This window comes from Cyprinodon variegatus, unplaced genomic scaffold (genome assembly GCF_000732505.1).
Source record: "Cyprinodon variegatus isolate N-32 unplaced genomic scaffold, C_variegatus-1.0 Scaffold412, whole genome shotgun sequence".
In the NCBI taxonomy this organism is placed as follows: Eukaryota; Metazoa; Chordata; class Actinopteri; order Cyprinodontiformes; family Cyprinodontidae; genus Cyprinodon; species Cyprinodon variegatus.
This window is the reverse complement of record NW_015150865.1, coordinates 547,523-564,187: the sequence shown is the minus strand read 5'-3', so window position 1 is coordinate 564,187 and position 16,665 is coordinate 547,523. Positions and strand designations below refer to the sequence as shown.

At 38.6% G+C, this 16,665-nt stretch overlaps 1 protein-coding gene across 8 annotated transcripts in view; it reads left to right on the top strand.

Moving 5' to 3' along the window:
- LOC107093192 (band 4.1-like protein 1) overlaps positions 1 to 16,665 on the top strand; it is a 122,911-nt gene that overhangs the window by 89,672 nt on the left and 16,574 nt on the right. For 4 of the 8 annotated variants that reach the window (XM_015388070.1, XM_015388074.1, XM_015388067.1 and 1 more), the window contains exons 10-17: positions 435 to 532; positions 4,048 to 4,223; positions 6,342 to 6,568; positions 6,870 to 6,905; positions 7,619 to 7,663; positions 8,530 to 8,679; positions 11,727 to 11,813; positions 12,825 to 14,216. In XM_015388070.1, coding sequence (XP_015243556.1) covers positions 435 to 532; positions 4,048 to 4,223; positions 6,342 to 6,568; positions 6,870 to 6,905; positions 7,619 to 7,663; positions 8,530 to 8,679; positions 11,727 to 11,813; positions 12,825 to 14,216 — 2,211 coding nt within the window. The remainder of the gene's footprint in view (positions 1 to 434; positions 533 to 4,047; positions 4,224 to 6,341; positions 6,569 to 6,869; positions 6,906 to 7,618; positions 7,664 to 8,529; positions 8,680 to 11,726; positions 11,814 to 12,824; positions 14,217 to 16,665) is intronic. The other 4 variants (XM_015388069.1, XM_015388071.1, XM_015388075.1 and 1 more) reach the window with 4 other exon arrangements.

The following is a 16,665-nucleotide window of genomic DNA, read 5'->3' as shown; positions in this document are numbered from 1 at the left end:
ACACGAATGTGTGTTCAGTCATGCTGGAAACTGACCACAAAATCCTTCAGCTGTGCTTCTCTTCATGGTCAGAGACTATGTCTTGGCCCTCCTCAGTGTGCTTAAAGGCGCTGCATCTTAACCTCCTTGCTGAGCCTCAGTGTATTAGGCAGTCTGGGTGAGACCCAGTCAAGTGAAAGGGCTGCACAGTGAGCCTGTGATGGCGCCAAATAAAGAAGCCCTTTAACAGAGCTGCTGCAGCTGCAGCCACAGATTAACAAGGAGGAGGAGTGTAAATATAGACATGGAATATTTTTTTTCCTGGGTATTATAAACTTTTTTCACCCTGTCTTTGCAGTTGTCAATACTATTTCTGTATTTGCTTTTGTTACCCAATACCCACCTCTTCTTTGTTTCTCTCTCTCTGTTCCTGTGTCTTTCTCTCTCCCTTCCAGTATGAGCAGTTTGAAAGTACAATTGGTTTTAAGCTTCCCAATCACCGAGCTGCCAAGAGATTGTGGAAAGTCTGCATTGAGCACCACACCTTCTTCCGGTAAGAAACAGATTACTTGAACATTTTCAGATTCAGCCTTTGAGTGATTCGATGTTTCTGCAGTCAGAGACAAAATATTCAAACCCCTTAAACATTTTTACATTTTGTCGAGTTATATCGACAAAACCCAAATTTATCCACAATGTGACAAGATAGACTAGCACCAAGGTTGGGGAAAAGGAAAATACATGTAAGGTTTTTATATTTTCCTTTTTACAAAGTGTGGTGTGCATTTGTTTTTAATCTTCCCTATTCCTATCCCCCTTAAAAATCTGCTACTAATGGTTGCCCTAAGAGGAAATACATATATAACAGAACAAGTTTACCTCATTGTGATTTATTTAGATTCAATCTTTGAAGGAGATGCAGAAGAATATTTGGACAGGATAACTGTTTTCATATACAAGAGAAGAGCACTTATTGAAAAAGACGCTATAAGAAGTCACATTAAAAGTTTAGCTTTGTGGAAAACTGACACTGAACATCACACAAAAGGCCCCATCCCTGCAGTACAAGGCAGCTTTATGCTGTGGGGGTTTCTTCGCTTCAGCAGGCATGAAGATCGATGACATGAAGTGCTAGAAAAATAAAACATGTTAGAAGATCAAAGGTTTATCTTTCAGCAAAAAAAAACACCAAACAAAGCTTTTAAAGGTTTTATGATAGCCCAGCAAGAGTTCAGACTTACAGTAAATCCAGTTTAGAATTTGAATGTTGCTTTTAACATTTTACAAAGTACAATTATTTCACACTCTATAACTTTACACCTCATTTTAAAAATGTTTAAACCTTTTCTACCTATTCTTTTCACTAATTCATGTTCGTCTGTCATATGAAATACCAGGGGTTTAAATAGTTTTCTAGGGGATAAATGTGGGACAACCAAACCCGGGATGCTGTCTTGGCATTAGCTTTGCTTTTGATGTGGGGATGAACTCTGAAGAAATCCTTTATAAAGTAGCTTAAAAGTTTGAAGGAATTCATTTTTAAATTGCTCTAAGTAGCAGTGACAGCTCCATCATATGCAGTTCTTCAGGAAGACAGGGTCACATTAGGGTAGAAACAGTAATTCAGATTCATCAGGCACACTATCAGAAATCAAACCATAGTCAAAAAAAAGAAAAACTGCATTCAGGAATGCTGGCTACACATCCCAAAGGGTTTACTGGTAATGTGAAAAAAGCATTAAATACATTTTGATTCTTTCCTAGCCATACCCCATCCATCCAGGTTTAAAACATGCCCTGAAACTGACCAAATAAGCAGCCCACCATCCTCTAAAGAAGAGTCATTCTGTGTCATTTAATATGCCTAATGTCAGTCTGACAGCATCATTTAAATTGTTGAATTTAAATAGTCGATTGTGAAAACCTTAGGATTGATTTATTGCATTCTCTAATTTGTAGTGTAGTCCCTAAAGGGTTTGTTTACAGCAAACTGCCTCATACAGACCAGTATTTGCAGTCTGACTCCCATCACCCACTGGAGCACAGGTTGGGAGTCATCTGGACGCTGTATCGCAGAAAAGACAATGTTGCTACTAAAGCAAGAGCCAGAGAGAAGATTGCACAAAAGCAGGCCCTAGAGTAACCCTAACTGGACTTTCCTCAAAGCAGACAAGAAACCCAAACAGAATACCAGTCAGCCATCAGGTAAAAAGAAAGAACCAAATTCCAGAACCAGACCAGTAGTCCTTCTGTATGTTGGGGGTGTTTCAGAGAAACTGAGATGTCTACTTTTTAAACATGACATCCTAGTGGCATTCAAACCCCAAAGCACATTACAGCAAAGACTAGTTCACCCCAAATATTCTGTCCCTGGAAGAAAAAGAGTAACATATATGCTGTCAAGTGTCAAAGTGGGACTGTGACCAGTTATACACCGGGGACACAAAGCTACCCCTGGCCAAAAGGATGACCCATCACAAACGAGCAACATCATCAGGTCATTATTCAGTAGTTTGCACTCGTTGCTGTTTTGATAGAGGAGTAAAGGAAACCATATTTGTGAAGAGAGTCCATCCCTCTGCAAACAAAGGTCGAGTTCTGTCCCCCTTTTACAAAGCTGTTATTGCAAGCATGGCTTGGTCCCCCAGAAACAACAAGCAATCATCAGAGCACTAGCAGTTGGTCGTTGGGCCGTTGATCCTTGTTTGCATGCAGTTTCAGCTGTCACTATTTACTGGTTTATCCACTATACTATAAGGCAGATCATTTCTCAGACTAAAGAAGCTTAAGTTAAGAAGCGAACAACCTAGAGGCTAGTTTGCTGGCCAGTCAATCACAGTAACACCATGGTTACTAGCAGTCTGGGTCAATACCACATCCTGCTGGAAACTAAAACCCTTATCTCCATACGGCTTGTCAGCAAGCCAAAAAAAAGAGCTGGAATGCTCTTCTTGTTACTGTAGATGGCACGTGGTGGACCAACTAAGCCAGATGACATGGTACTCCGAATCATCCCTTTAGGCAGCATCCATGGGACAGTCTTCACTGGCATTTAGGCAGCATGCATTATATGTGTCTCCACTCTTTCTCTAGAATCTAAAACCTTGATTTCCAAAAGAAATAAGAATTAACTTTCACCTGAAATAATGGGCATTAAGCAACAGTTTTACTCTTTTTCTCTTTAGCCCAGGTAAGATGCTTCTGATCTTGTCTTGGGCTCAGATGGTGTTCGACATGAGGAATTTAACATTTGTAGCCCCTATTTGGGATTTCTCTGGTAGTAGTCACTATTAATACGCTGACACCAGCCTCAGTTCATTCACTCCTCCAAATTTTCAAATGGATTCTGCTTAATAACCACATGAAGGCTGCAGATACGTATGTTTCCAGTTCAACTTTTCTTATAGCCCTCTTTGCTTTCTGTCACCTTTCTATTAACATGGTTGGAGTACTCAGACTGAACAACTAGCTTCTTTAGCAATGACCTTTCAAGGGGTTCTCATACTTGTAGAGATTGTCAATGACTCCTTTTAACATCTATCCAGGCAGCTGTGTTCCCCACAGTGTTTAGCTAACTATACTTAGATACCACCCAGAGCCTCGGGGAACCTTTACAGCTGTTTTAACCTGTTAGTGTCTGGACCGGTCCGCAGGTTACATGTGATGCTTTCAAATTTGCAATCTTTGGGGGATTTTTACATGACCAGTTAACAGATTAGGCTAATTAGCTGGTAAGGGTTTCACATAATTAGTTATGATTATTCAACTTTTCTGAAATATTGACAGTGACTAACGGGTTTTTATTATCTGTAAGGGATGATCAGAATTATATAAAAAAAAAGACTTGAAATACATCACTCTATGTGTTATAAATCTATTTATGATTTTCTGAAATGAGTGACAAATATAATGAACTTCTTCACAACAGTCCTATGACATACAGGAAAGAAACTGAGTGTTGGGCTTGAAATCCTTCTTTCTAAAATAAGATATTTTTTTAGTTTCAAAGCTGTCTCCCTTTTTTAGCATAGATACATCTGACAGCTTTTGTTTCTTTTTTTTCCCTAGCTTGGTATCTCCTGAGCCTCCTCCTAAGGGCTTCTTGGTGATGGGTTCGAAGTTTCGGTACAGTGGAAGGACGCAGGCTCAAACCAGACAGGCCAGCGCCCTCATTGATCGTCCCGCTCCTCACTTTGAGCGGTCAGCCAGCAGAAGGTACCTGCTGTCCAGGAGCTTGGATGGAGGTGAGTAATATATTTCCACATTGTGCCACCTTAAAAGACTTTTTACCTTTGTTCTCAGTCGATTTTACTTTGATACCCCATAATAATATCAGAGGAGCAGCCGAGAGTTCCATGGTAACTCTAGATGAGCTGAGGAGATCCTCAGTTGAAGAGGAACTGTTAACAGTGGTACTATTAGTGGTGCATTCCCTGAGTGTCAATAAGAGAGCCTTTGTTGAAGCAGGGCCACAAGGGAAGTTTGCCGCAAACTCTGATAGGGGGCGCAAAAAGCACATGGAAGAAGGTGGATCTAGCTTTATGACCTAAATAGATCATTAAAAGCAAAGAAATAGTGGCAGGAAAATGCTACACCTCATATCTTATATCAACATATCTTGTTGTGGTATGCTTTTCTTTCACTGAGAGATGTTATCCATGAAAGATGCTCCAGTGCTTCAATTGGTCTGATGCTGAAGCAGGCTCTTAACTGCATCTACAAAGAAACCAGTCTGCCTTTTCAACCTGGGATAACACCACAGCATCATTATGAACATCTCAGATAACAGTTTAAAGTTATTATAACCATATTTGTCTCAATTTTTAACAGGTGTTTATAAAAAAACATGACCTGTGATATTAAGGACCAAAAGGTTATGGAACTGAGCGTTAAATCTGGTTTATGGATTCAGTGGAAAATAAACAGCTGTTAAAGCCTTGCATTGACCTATTAAAACTCTTTAATTTGTGATTTTTTAAACAAACTGCTTGAGCTATTCTGATGCTTACCTTAATTTTTTTATCATAGCTCAAATCATGTGTTTTTACAGTGTGGCTTTGTTTTCAAAATAAGAGTCATAACCTGTTATTTTACACACGCCTTCTGAAATAGCCCTTAAAGTCAGTTTAAGTTTAATCAGTTTTAATCAAGCAAAGACAACATTTAAAGTCCAAGATGCTGATTAGAGGTTGCAGCAAAAATATTGGTGGAGGTTTGGCTGAACAAAAACCACAATGGAGTGGTTTAAATCATTGCATATTAAAATTTTGGAACAGTTCAGTCAGTCAAAGTCCAAATTCAATAAGAAATTTGATCTAATAAAATTACGCTGACAGATGCTCCATCCAATTTTCTATTAATATGTGCAGATTACATATTCATGCTCCATCACTCTGGTAGTAGTTTAGTAAAGCAAGCATTGTTTGTGCATCATGTAATCAGGTTAATCCCATTGAGAAAAAAGAAATCTCTTTTAAACCCCAGATAGAGGACACAGCTAACATGGGGAAGAAGGCATTGGATATGTTACTATACAACTTTGCTGAAGGCAGCAGCACAGTCACTTTGCAAAAAGCAATACAAAGAAATACAAATTACATTAAGGACATTGGCCATAGTAGGAGATGAAAACTACAATAGTTTCTTACACAGTTCAGTTACAACAACAAGCTTTAGTACCATGTATATTGTGGCATTCATTATTGTTGCAGGTATGATGTGAGATATTTAAATGTATTTTATATATAAGGAAATATCAATATCAGTTATGAATGAATCTCAGTGACTTAGTGATAAAAAAGTTGTGCTAACTGAGTTCTTATCAACATTACAAGGAAAGTGAGACTGGAAGTGTTCTGGAATAAAATCCCGATAAAGTTTCACATATTTTTTTAGATATCCTGAACATATTCTCTATAAGTCATATGATGATAAAATCCAAATCCTAAATTAGATACTAGCTCAATTTGTTCAGCATTTTTTGTTAAAGCTTCAAAACGTCCAAATATTGAAGTGTAACAAAAACCTAATCTTTGTTTTATTTGCACTCAAACTGAAAATTAAAAAGATGCTGGATATTGTTTAGGCATATATAATCCTGATAAAACATATTTATGTTAGTGATTCTAATGTGACGAAATGTGAAACTATTTAGGTAGCTGGAATAGTTTTGCAAGGCACTGCGGTTTTTAAATCCAATTAAATTGATTCATTGTGGCTGGAAATTGCTGTGTAGCTTTGTGTGACTGAAACCAATATAAAAAAAAAAACAGTAGGATGTGCCAGTAAATGCGTAGGTTAATTTAAGACGTTTTATGCTCCTCTGGCTACTCCCTTATGAAAACTAAACTTTTCTGAACCAGCAGAGTTCTCACGGCCGGTATCGTCCATGTGTGAGAACCACGATGGGCTATCCCGCCGCAGCGCCAGCGAACACCGTCGACTACACAGCCCGTCCGTGGAAGAGCAGGAGACTGAGCTGGAGCCCAGCCTGGAGCAGGACGAGGAAGACAAGTACCAAGATCTAAGTCATGAGGAGCATAAAGACCATGATGGCAATGTCACCCCAAGCAGGAAGAAAGAAATCAAGGTAAGGAATTTTTTTTCTTTTTGATGTGCAGAGCTGGCAGCATCTGCTGACATAATGAAGTAATTAGGTCCAAAATCATAAGCTCCTTAGTCCAGTTAAGGTGTATCCCACAGTAGCATGACACTGTAAAGGCTTTTGAGGATTTAATCTTTGCTAAAGCTTCTTCTTTCACCACTGTTTACACTGCTTTTATGCCTACATTGCATAAAAGCATACTACATATGCTAAGAATGGCAAACTGGAGGCTGGCCTTCTGTCTCTAACACTCTCTGTCTGTTTTTCAACCCTTGCTGGCAATAAGGAGGAGGCTGGCTCACCAGCCAACAGTAAACAGGAGGTATTTGACGTCTCTATGTTGGTCGGAAAAATGTTTCCAGTCATCCATCACTAAGTCTGTCAAACTATTCTTTCCCCTTAAAGGCTCATCTATGGGTTGTTGCGTCTGGAAGTTGGGCTTTCCGGACAACCATCAATGAAAAAGCTGTGCTTAGTTAAATAACGCGCGGCTAAGTGTTATTACCTCTGGCAGGCTAGTTAAAACTTCTATGAAGAGAAAATAAAGAAGAGAGAAGATAAAGTCAAAACCTGAATAACTGCAAGTGATTAGAACTGGGAAGTAACGGAAGAACGTTGTGTTATTTTTATTGGTTGTATTGGAATTGGTAGCAGTCACGTTCCACTGACTGAACACTAATAAACTGATATTTGGGCAGTTACAACGAAAGAGGGAGGGAGCATTTTAGTCAGAGCTGAGAAAACTCCAATTTGGTTAAACATTTGTAATACTTTTGGTTTGGAGGCTGTCTTGGTGTATTCTTTATCAAAATGAGTGTTATTTATTTTAATGTGTCCATCTGAGGTGTTTTTTTGGGTTATCTCCATCTTTTTTTTTCTCAAATTCCTTAATCTACCTCACTGTGATATCTATGCCTGTCGTCTTACTGCATCTGCCATCCATCTTGTTTCGGCACCTTGTCCTTACACCTTCTGACCTTGCACTCTTCATTTCTGAACCTTCTCTTGCACGCCCGTTCTCCTGCCCCAACTCAGCTCTCTCAGTTGGACCAGGAGACCACTCCTCGGCACAAAAAGGAGGTACAGGTTCCAGAACTCAGCTCTAGCACGCTTTGCTGTGTGATGCTACTTTTGCTTCTATTTCTTAAGCCTGTAGGGGATTTCACCTGCTGATAATTTATAGCATCAACACCTACAGTACAATAGGATGTATTATATTTTTGCTTTAACACCAATATAGTACCAGCCCTTTTTAAAATTCCAGTTAAATGGAATGATCAGATTTAATGGTACTCAGTTCTGCAAATCAAATGTCTCAGCCCAGCTGTAGAATGTGTCACTCCGATGAAAGGATGAAAGCTTAAGTATTGTTCAAGGACACAATTTGAAATGTCTGAACTACTCTGCGAATAACTTAAATTATTATGGAACGGAAAAACTGTGGTTAAGCAGCATTTCACTCGGAACCATGAAACATTTCAGGACTCCAGGAAGTATTAAATTTTGGCACTACATGAATGCATCATGTTCTGGCATTTTTCCAGAAAGAAAACAAACAATCCAAACAAAAAACCTCATAAGATGCCGAATTCTAATCAGCAAACAAATGAATGGATGTCTCATATTCATTTTATCATTCATGAACTTTGGAGCAAGAGCTTGATTAAAGTGCTCGTTTGTATCTCTAAAACTAATTCAGCTGTAACCATAATTGTTTCTGGTTCTGTTTCAGCTTCAGTGGCATTAAAAGAGATGAGCACAATTTAGTTTAAAAACAGCAGCGTATTCTCCTCTCAGCCCAAGTACCAGCCAATCTTTTGACATACATTCCAGCATGCAAAGCATTTCTCCCAGCCTCTTCATGCAAACGTTAGCTCTGCTGTTATAAAAAAAGACATCCCGATATATTGCCAACGCCTCCCTCTGTGTCCTCTGCTCTCCTCCAGTTTCTTGAGAAATCTCCGGATGTCTTGCTGAAGCACCAGGCCAGCATTAACGAGCTGAAGAGGGCCTTGAGGGAGCCCAACAGCAAGCTGGTAAACAGAGAGAAGCGTCTTTCTGCAACGTCTCCGACTGGAACTCCAGAGAAGAAGGCTGTAAGTAGAGGTCCCAATACTGGGTTAGTGGATTTTCTCCTGCCACCTTTTAAAAAAAGGTTGTTTTGGTTTTTTTCTTTTGTTTTGGTTTTTTAACTGGGTGTGTGGTTAAACTCGAAATCCCTTACAAAGTGATTCCATTCAATTTCAATAAAAGTAACCAGATTTTAAGCCAGGTTGCCTTTACAAAGCTATGCTCACTCGACACCCTGTTAAATTACATTTAACAGGGTGTCAGCTATTTTTAACTATTCTTTAAGGGTTTTAAGTTACAATGCAACGTGATTGTAGAAGGTAAATAATATATAGAATGGATTTTTTTTTTCATTTACAGATTACTTTATAAAAAGTCTTCCGTCATATGTGGTCAGTGCCCAAAATCATTACTTTATTAGCTGCACTTACAGATGCTAGTCTTTATCTGCAACAGCTCTGCACATCTACCCATTAAAATCTTTGCTGTCAAATATGATGTAATGAATCTGGGAGCACAGATTCTATATTCTTTTAACAGATTCTCAATTGGATTTAGTTATGGCCTATGGCTCGGTCATTAAGCACATGAAGATATGGGATTGAATTAGATTCAGGGGTTGTTTTACTAATTCATCGACCTCCGAAGGTAATTGGTTGTACTGGATTTAACACTGGATTTAACACTTTATGCTGGACCATGGTAAGGGGTGATGAATAACAATCTATTTAATGCTTTTTGGATTTCTTTTGTGCAAAAAATGAAATAAAAAAGAGAAAATAACTCCAGCCCTTTCTTCCCATTTTAAAAATACACACGTTTGTGTTTGTCTGTCACATTAAATTCCCTTAAATCTTAAATTTGGAGAGCAAAGATCAGCAATGCAATCATGAAACTTGAGCAGGAAAAATGAGGTGAATGAACTTATGCAGAGATATTTACAGCCACAAGAACTATTGAATCCATTCCTTCTTAAGATGTGTTTAATTGAGTGCATTTCATCTTACTTCAGAGGTTCAGGTCTAATCCCTGTAATGTCTCTGAAGTATTTGTGGATGGTACTTAATTTAAGGCATTTGAAAAGAGATCATCAGTCATGTTTTCTTCTTTTCGATTGTTGATTAGTAACAGTGTTCTTTCTGCCAAATATTAAAATCAGCTTAAGCTTTTATCCCATTTTGTAGGCCTAGATCAGGTAGTAGATAATGCCTGTGTTTTGCAGTGCCTGTTGCCCAAATATCCCATTCGCAGTCTGTATCAATCAGATTAAGTTGGAAAATTGTTAAATGTCTGTAGCAAAAGAAAGAAAAAGAATCTGCAGTGCACCTGACTCCAGGAAGATAGTGATTTTAATGTGTGATTGTTAATAGATTGCAGGGAACTTCTACAGGTTTCAGAGGGTTTAGACAAACTCTGCTCTTTAATGTGGCAGATAAATGGGTTTGTTTTTGATCTGATACCCTTTCATACTTTAACTGAGTTCCCTCTGAGAAAATGTTTGTTGAATATGTATAGAAAAGAAAGATCTATTAAAATTGAAAATGCATTTCCTTTATTATATACAGAGGTTGAATGGTCGACTGCATAAGCCCTCATAGCCATGTTAGATTATTAATTTATGCTTCCTAGCTTAGTTTGATCATTAGAAGAGAGTAAGCTCTGGTTAGAATGTCAGTTAGAAACCTCCACAGGTCTCCATTATTTAGAGTGTAACAGTTTTAAGACAAAGTAATCTCGCTTTGGGAAAAAATACTTATTTTTACAAATAAGTATAGCCAAATATTGTTGAACAACATGAAAGGATCAACCACATTTTATCTATAAATAGGTAGCACAGAAAAAAGGTTCAAATGACTTTAGGAAAGCATTCTTGAAATTTGTTATATTTTAACTTTAAATAAAGCTCATTCAACATGTTGGAAGGAGCGGTTAAAATGCAGTCTAACAGTCAATGATTATCATTAAGTTGCTGGTATACTGCACATTTTTATCACATGGAAAAACTCCTTAATCTCTGGACAGAGCTCTTCACATCTCTGCAAGAATTTCCCTCAGTAAGCCGTCACATATCAGGCTGTAACTAGAGCTCAGGGCAGTTCCATCTGCACCGGAATTACACTTACTGTAACAGCTGTCTTTGGAAAGACTCCTGTAGAACAGGCCATTTTTATCACCACTACTGTTATCTCCTGAATTCTTGTCATTTTTGTGTATAAGCTTCTGTACTTGTGACTAAGTAGACAAATGTATTTTAAGTATGTCATAATGATGAATAGGTCCTGTCCCTTGATTTGGAAATTTAGCATTTTTGGTGTCTTTGCCTGGCTTCTCCATCCCTTATTTAAAACCCGCTTGATCTAAAAACTAGCATTTCTGTAAACTCTATCTTCCTTGTAGATAGGGATGGTGGCTATACCTATTAGCAGTAACATCGGTATCACGAAATGTCAGTAATTTTTCTAACATTTTGGTATTGGTTCCATGTGTGACTGACATTAACCAACAATGTTTAATCCAGGCTTGTCATAATTTTATTATGTGCCTCAGTAATTGAAGGGTTTAGGTATCTGGTATATGTTTGGGTGAATTCCACCCAGCTACATCCATCTATCCGTCTATGGATCTAAAATGGTGTTAAGATCATTACAATAACTTCTACAATTTACTATCTACTCGCTGATTAAGACTGATGTTTCTCCTATGCTTGTAATAAACAATGTGAAATTCAGGTTGAAAAAACGAAAAGGTGAATAAACCTCCTCTTAGGGATGGCTATTGAGGTTTAATTGTGGTTTAAAGGTGGTTGGGGCTTATCCAATTGGCTAAATGGGCCTACTGGCTAAACAAGTCAGACGTACACCTTATTTTTAATAGTATAAAGAATCTCCTACCTTAAATGCATCATGAAGGAAAAAACAAATAAATATATAATGAGCTTGGATATATGACCCTCTCTGCAATTTCCATTTCCTCTCTTTTATGCATAATATTGTGTCTAGCCTATTCACTGCTTTATTTGACTCTGACGTCTAACTTTTGTTCTTCTTTTTCTCCTTTGCTGCGTATCGGCCAGTTGGGGGGCCGAGCAGTGGGAAAAGACCCTGTTAACAGCCCTTCTGTTGAGGGTTTCGTCCAGAAGACTCTGGTGACTTCACCTGAGGTTGCACATCTTTTACTGTTCCTCTTCATGAAACAGTCTACTGTGTGTAGCATTGCCAGTTGATGCACAGTGCTTCTCAAATAGTGAAAAAATGAAACCCATTATATAGACTACCAACGCAAAGGGTAATATACTTCATTTCGAAGATTATGGCTTATCGCAAAGCTCTAAAATGAGCTCAATGTAGAAACAAAATGTTGAATATGACAAAGTTGCAATATAACTTTTCAAGACATAAATGTTATTTTATGTTCATGGTATTGCTTGCACTATCACTAGGCAGACTGGTAACATAACTGTTGTCCAGCACAGGGTCATTTACACCCTCCAATATTTATGTAAAGATAAGTGGAAGAGAAAAAAAAATGTTAAAAAACGTAAGTGGCAACAGTACATTCAAGAGTTTGGAAGAGATAGACAAGCAACGTCCTCCAAAAAATCTGCCTGAGTCACCAAACCATGACATATCTAGATAAATGCTCACATTCTTAGTTTTTAGCCACTTCTGGACCATAAAGTATAAAGGCAGAACTTCCTGTAAATATTAGAACACTACTGTATTCCACTCGCATGATTTCCTAACTTGGCATAAATTAGATTGATAGGTATAATGCTGGGTACGGGAATTATGCAAAGAAAGCCCTGACTAAATATTTAGTGCATATTCTGTACTGTGTTTAAATATGTGTTATTTCTCTTTGAAAACTATTTTTTTATTGGTCTGAACCAAAATTTGAATTTTCTGAAAAGCTAAAATTTAGGTTTTTATTAGCTGTATGCCATAATTATCTAAACCAATACCTAGCATCAGTTTTTGTGTAATGCGTCTTTATAATATATGAATTTCACCCACTGAATGAAATTACTTTGACAAATTTGTTTCTTGAGTCTTTAACAAAAGAATACATGTTTTACTCCCACTTATGGAATGGAGACCATTTTTAGATGTTATATTTTGCTAGCAGTTGTGCTCAGCATGTCTAACTGTGCTTAATCTATACCAATATGTAGGGCTCTGAGGAGTGGGTATTGATTGAAAAACAGCAACCTTATCAACTAGACCACGACTGGAGGGCAGAAGAGAAGAACAAATCACACATATCTGACTCTTCGTGGGAGAAAAAGGAGCCGGAAAGAGAGATAGACATTACCAAAATTATACATAAAGAGGAAGAAGGTTATAACAGGAGAGAAGTGAAAAGCCATATTGATAATTTTCCTTTAACAAGAACACCCAAAGAGGCAGTTGTATGCTCTGAGACCTGGTCTTCTGCAATTCAATTACCTGAGAATATAGACTGTCTACTAGACAAATCTCAAAGTAAACCATCTCAAGCCTCAAGCCCAGAGGCAAACAGTGATGCACCTACAGCCTCGTGCCAGATTAAGGAAAAGATGGGCTCTAAATCGAGAAAAAAAGGCAGGCCCCTGAGCCTGAATATTGGAATTCCTGCTGAGCTCGTCAACAAGAAGTCTGGGAGCGATTCCTCCGGAGAAGAAAATAAAGATTCAGATTCAGACTCAGACAACACAACAGAAAAAACATCCAAACCAGAAGATCAAAGTGATGTATCTCCAGTGATCAAAAGAAAAGACAATCAGGGATTATCAAAGGATCAATTTGTCACTGCATATAAAGACAACAGGAAAGAGGAGTTTGGTGAGGGCAAAGAGGTCTCCAGTCAAGGTGTAGTGCAGGTAAAGAGAAAGGTAAATCAAATGGGAATGGCAACCATTGATTTAGGCTTATTAAATGGACCTGGAAATGTAGAACATGACAATTCTTCATCTAGTAATAAAGCTGAACATGTGTATAAGGTCAGAGGAAAGGGTCTCATCGACAACAAAGAGCTAGCAGAGGTGAAACTTCGACAAGTCCGAACACATGAACGAAAGGTCAGTAACTCTGGTGGAGAGGATGTTGAGGGTTTTTTTGGTGAAAGAGGCAACAAGACATCTCTCCATCGACTGTCAGGCAGCAGCTACCAGTCAGAGATCACTAGGATTGTTCCCCTAAAGCCAGAGCGCTCAAAGAGTGTTGCGTGTAAGGATGAAAGGGACCAGACAGGGCCGGAGGAATTCACACGGATCATCAAACGAGAATACCGCTGGTCAGTCGGCTCTCCAGAAGGATCCTCCGACCTTCACTGGACTGACAGCCTAGCATTCCCTGGAGATCCTGAGGGTTTTGCTAAAACAGAACATCTAGATGAAGGCTTTCATATCGGCAGAGGCCCTACAGAGAGCCATCAGTTTAGTTCAAAGACTTCAGCGCTTCCCAAAATGACTCCTCCTGCTCCACCAGTGAAAACGCAGAAAGCCAAGGAGTCTGGGCTAATACTGAGGAATAGCAGAAATGCCGGCAGGGATCAAAGCCTGGACACAGCCAAGAAGAGACACTCGGTAACTCTGCTTGGTATCTGTTACTCAGTCATTGGAGATAAAGCATGAGCTTCAGACTCCCACGCCATATATTCTTTTTAACAGTTTCAATGATCTGACACACTCATCCATTTTACATGTTTGTAACCGTTGAAGGAGCATGCAATGAAGGCTCCTTTACCGGCAATGATTAGCCTGAATGTTCGGACATATCCCTCATGGCTACACATTCCATCTCCCTCCACATGCACCACACCGTGCAGCATATCTGCAATGACTGAAAGTTTACAAAGACAAAGAACATTACCTTGCCTTTGTCTTTTAAAACTTAAATACCTTGGGTTTCACTTTCACATTGTGCTTGAAAAGCAAAGAGCATATTCAATACCATTTTAGTTTAAAAAAGAAAGGCAATTGTGCAGTTAAAAAAAAAGATGATACAATTCCTAATTGATTGGGAAGCCTGCTATCTTTGGAAATCTTAAAGGGGCCTAGTCATTTATTATGCCAGAAAAAACTATACTTATTTTTTTTAAATAAAGCCTGAAAAGAGATTTGCAATTGCTTGGATTTGCACCCTCTGCAGGCAGCAGTTACTAACACATCCATCAATTTGGTAGTTAAAGGGGTCATAGAATGATTCTATAGGGTATTTGATGCTGGTCCTTAAGGTCTCTGAATAGGGTGTGCAACATTGGTTGGGCTAAAAATGGCATATTTCGTGTTCTATATACCCTAATGCAAGCCTGGTTAAAAGGCCTAGAATGAAATGTGATAGCCTTACAGTCGGAACAGCCCCTCGTTTCAATAAAAGAAGTTTAGCAAAATACTGCTAAACTGTCCAAGATTTTGAAAGCTGTGTTCGGTAAAATGCTTAGAGCAAATGAACAGCTGAGCATCAAACTCTGCAGGGATCTTCCGATAGACAGAAATAATCCATGCCTGTTGAGTCTTCAGATCCTTGGGAAGACTGTAAAAAATCTCCCCTTTCTCTGTGTGGCCTCGAACACCAAATTGTAGGCCAAACAGCTAAACTAGTGTCTTACATCTTCGTGGCCTTTATTCATGTTCTTGGGCCAGTGAACCAGTGGGCTGGTCTGTATGTAAATTCCGGGGCGTAACAAAAGTAGAGGGGAGAACCAAATAAGGCACCGTCCCTGAGTTTGCGCCAACTGGGTGCTTAGTTTGGATTCTCCCCCCTTTTATGGAAGTTTAGGATTGTGAGATTTCCAGAGAAAGGAGGTGTCGATGGGGTTTGAACTTCTCTGTACGTCCATTTCACCCACTGAACTATAATTATTCATGTATGACAATGTAAACAAATTTTTGCATTCTATGACCCTTTTAAGGCTGAATGTCTTTTGCAACTTTAGCCATAACTTTATTGAACTTCAGCATTCATATTGTATTTTTAGTGCCACTTATCTCTTTTCCCTCTTGGCATTAAATATTTCTTTAAACTTTCTACACACTGGATCTTGGACCTTTTCTCGTTTTGTTCATGCCTCCCCTGGAAGCTGGTAGCTTGCTTTGCTCAATTACTGCCTCGTTCGCTCATTGTGGGGAGATGGAATATTTTACATCTGGTTATGTGTTCCTGTTATGGTAAAATACGCAACTCATATATTTTAACCAATAAACAGAGCAAAAACATGCAAAACAGATAAAATAAATAATAAGCCATTTCTAAGCTACTGGCATAGAAATATATAAAGTCATAGTAATGACTGGGTCCCTTTAAAGAAATATAACATAGATTTTGTAGGAAATGATCCAAACCTTCCCAGAAGTTACAGTTTTCAAGCAAATGTTCATGTGAACTTGAATATTTTTCAATCTGGAAATTTTTCTTTGTGTTTAAAGATCAACAATTGTTTTGTCCTTCAACCTTAGCTAAATGTAAAGATAAGCAATAATAAAAACATGCTGAGGCTTCCAGCAGTGAAACCCCAGCTGGCAGTGAGCAGCCAAATAAAGCACCTCAGTCGCTGGCTCAGTCAGATTTGCTGCTTCTCATTCCACAGCTGCTATCATTGGGAGTTTGCACACATTTGGCACTGGAATGAATTTGAAAAGAATAGACATGACAGCTTTCATCTTTTTCCACCTTTTCATCTTAGTCAGGCTCTTGCGTAGTGGATTAAAAAGGGATGAGAGGAGGTGTTGCACGGCTCTTGGTGTGACAGTCATATCAAGATCTGATTGATCTCATGAAGTGTGGGAAAATAGCAGCAGCTCCTCCAAACAGTCGAGCCATTCTCACTGACTTTAGAAGATATTTAGTAGCGTGTTTTGACCTTGTCTACTTTTGAATTAAATGACTGTTTAAAGTGCAGTTTTGCAACCAACTTGATCTTGTGGGAGAAAGGGGACACTGGTTGATTGTTGTTGAAACATGTTAATGCTCTAGGAAAAAAGCGTAGAACCTTATAGAAAATAAAAATTTTAAATGTTCTGAGTTTCAATGTTC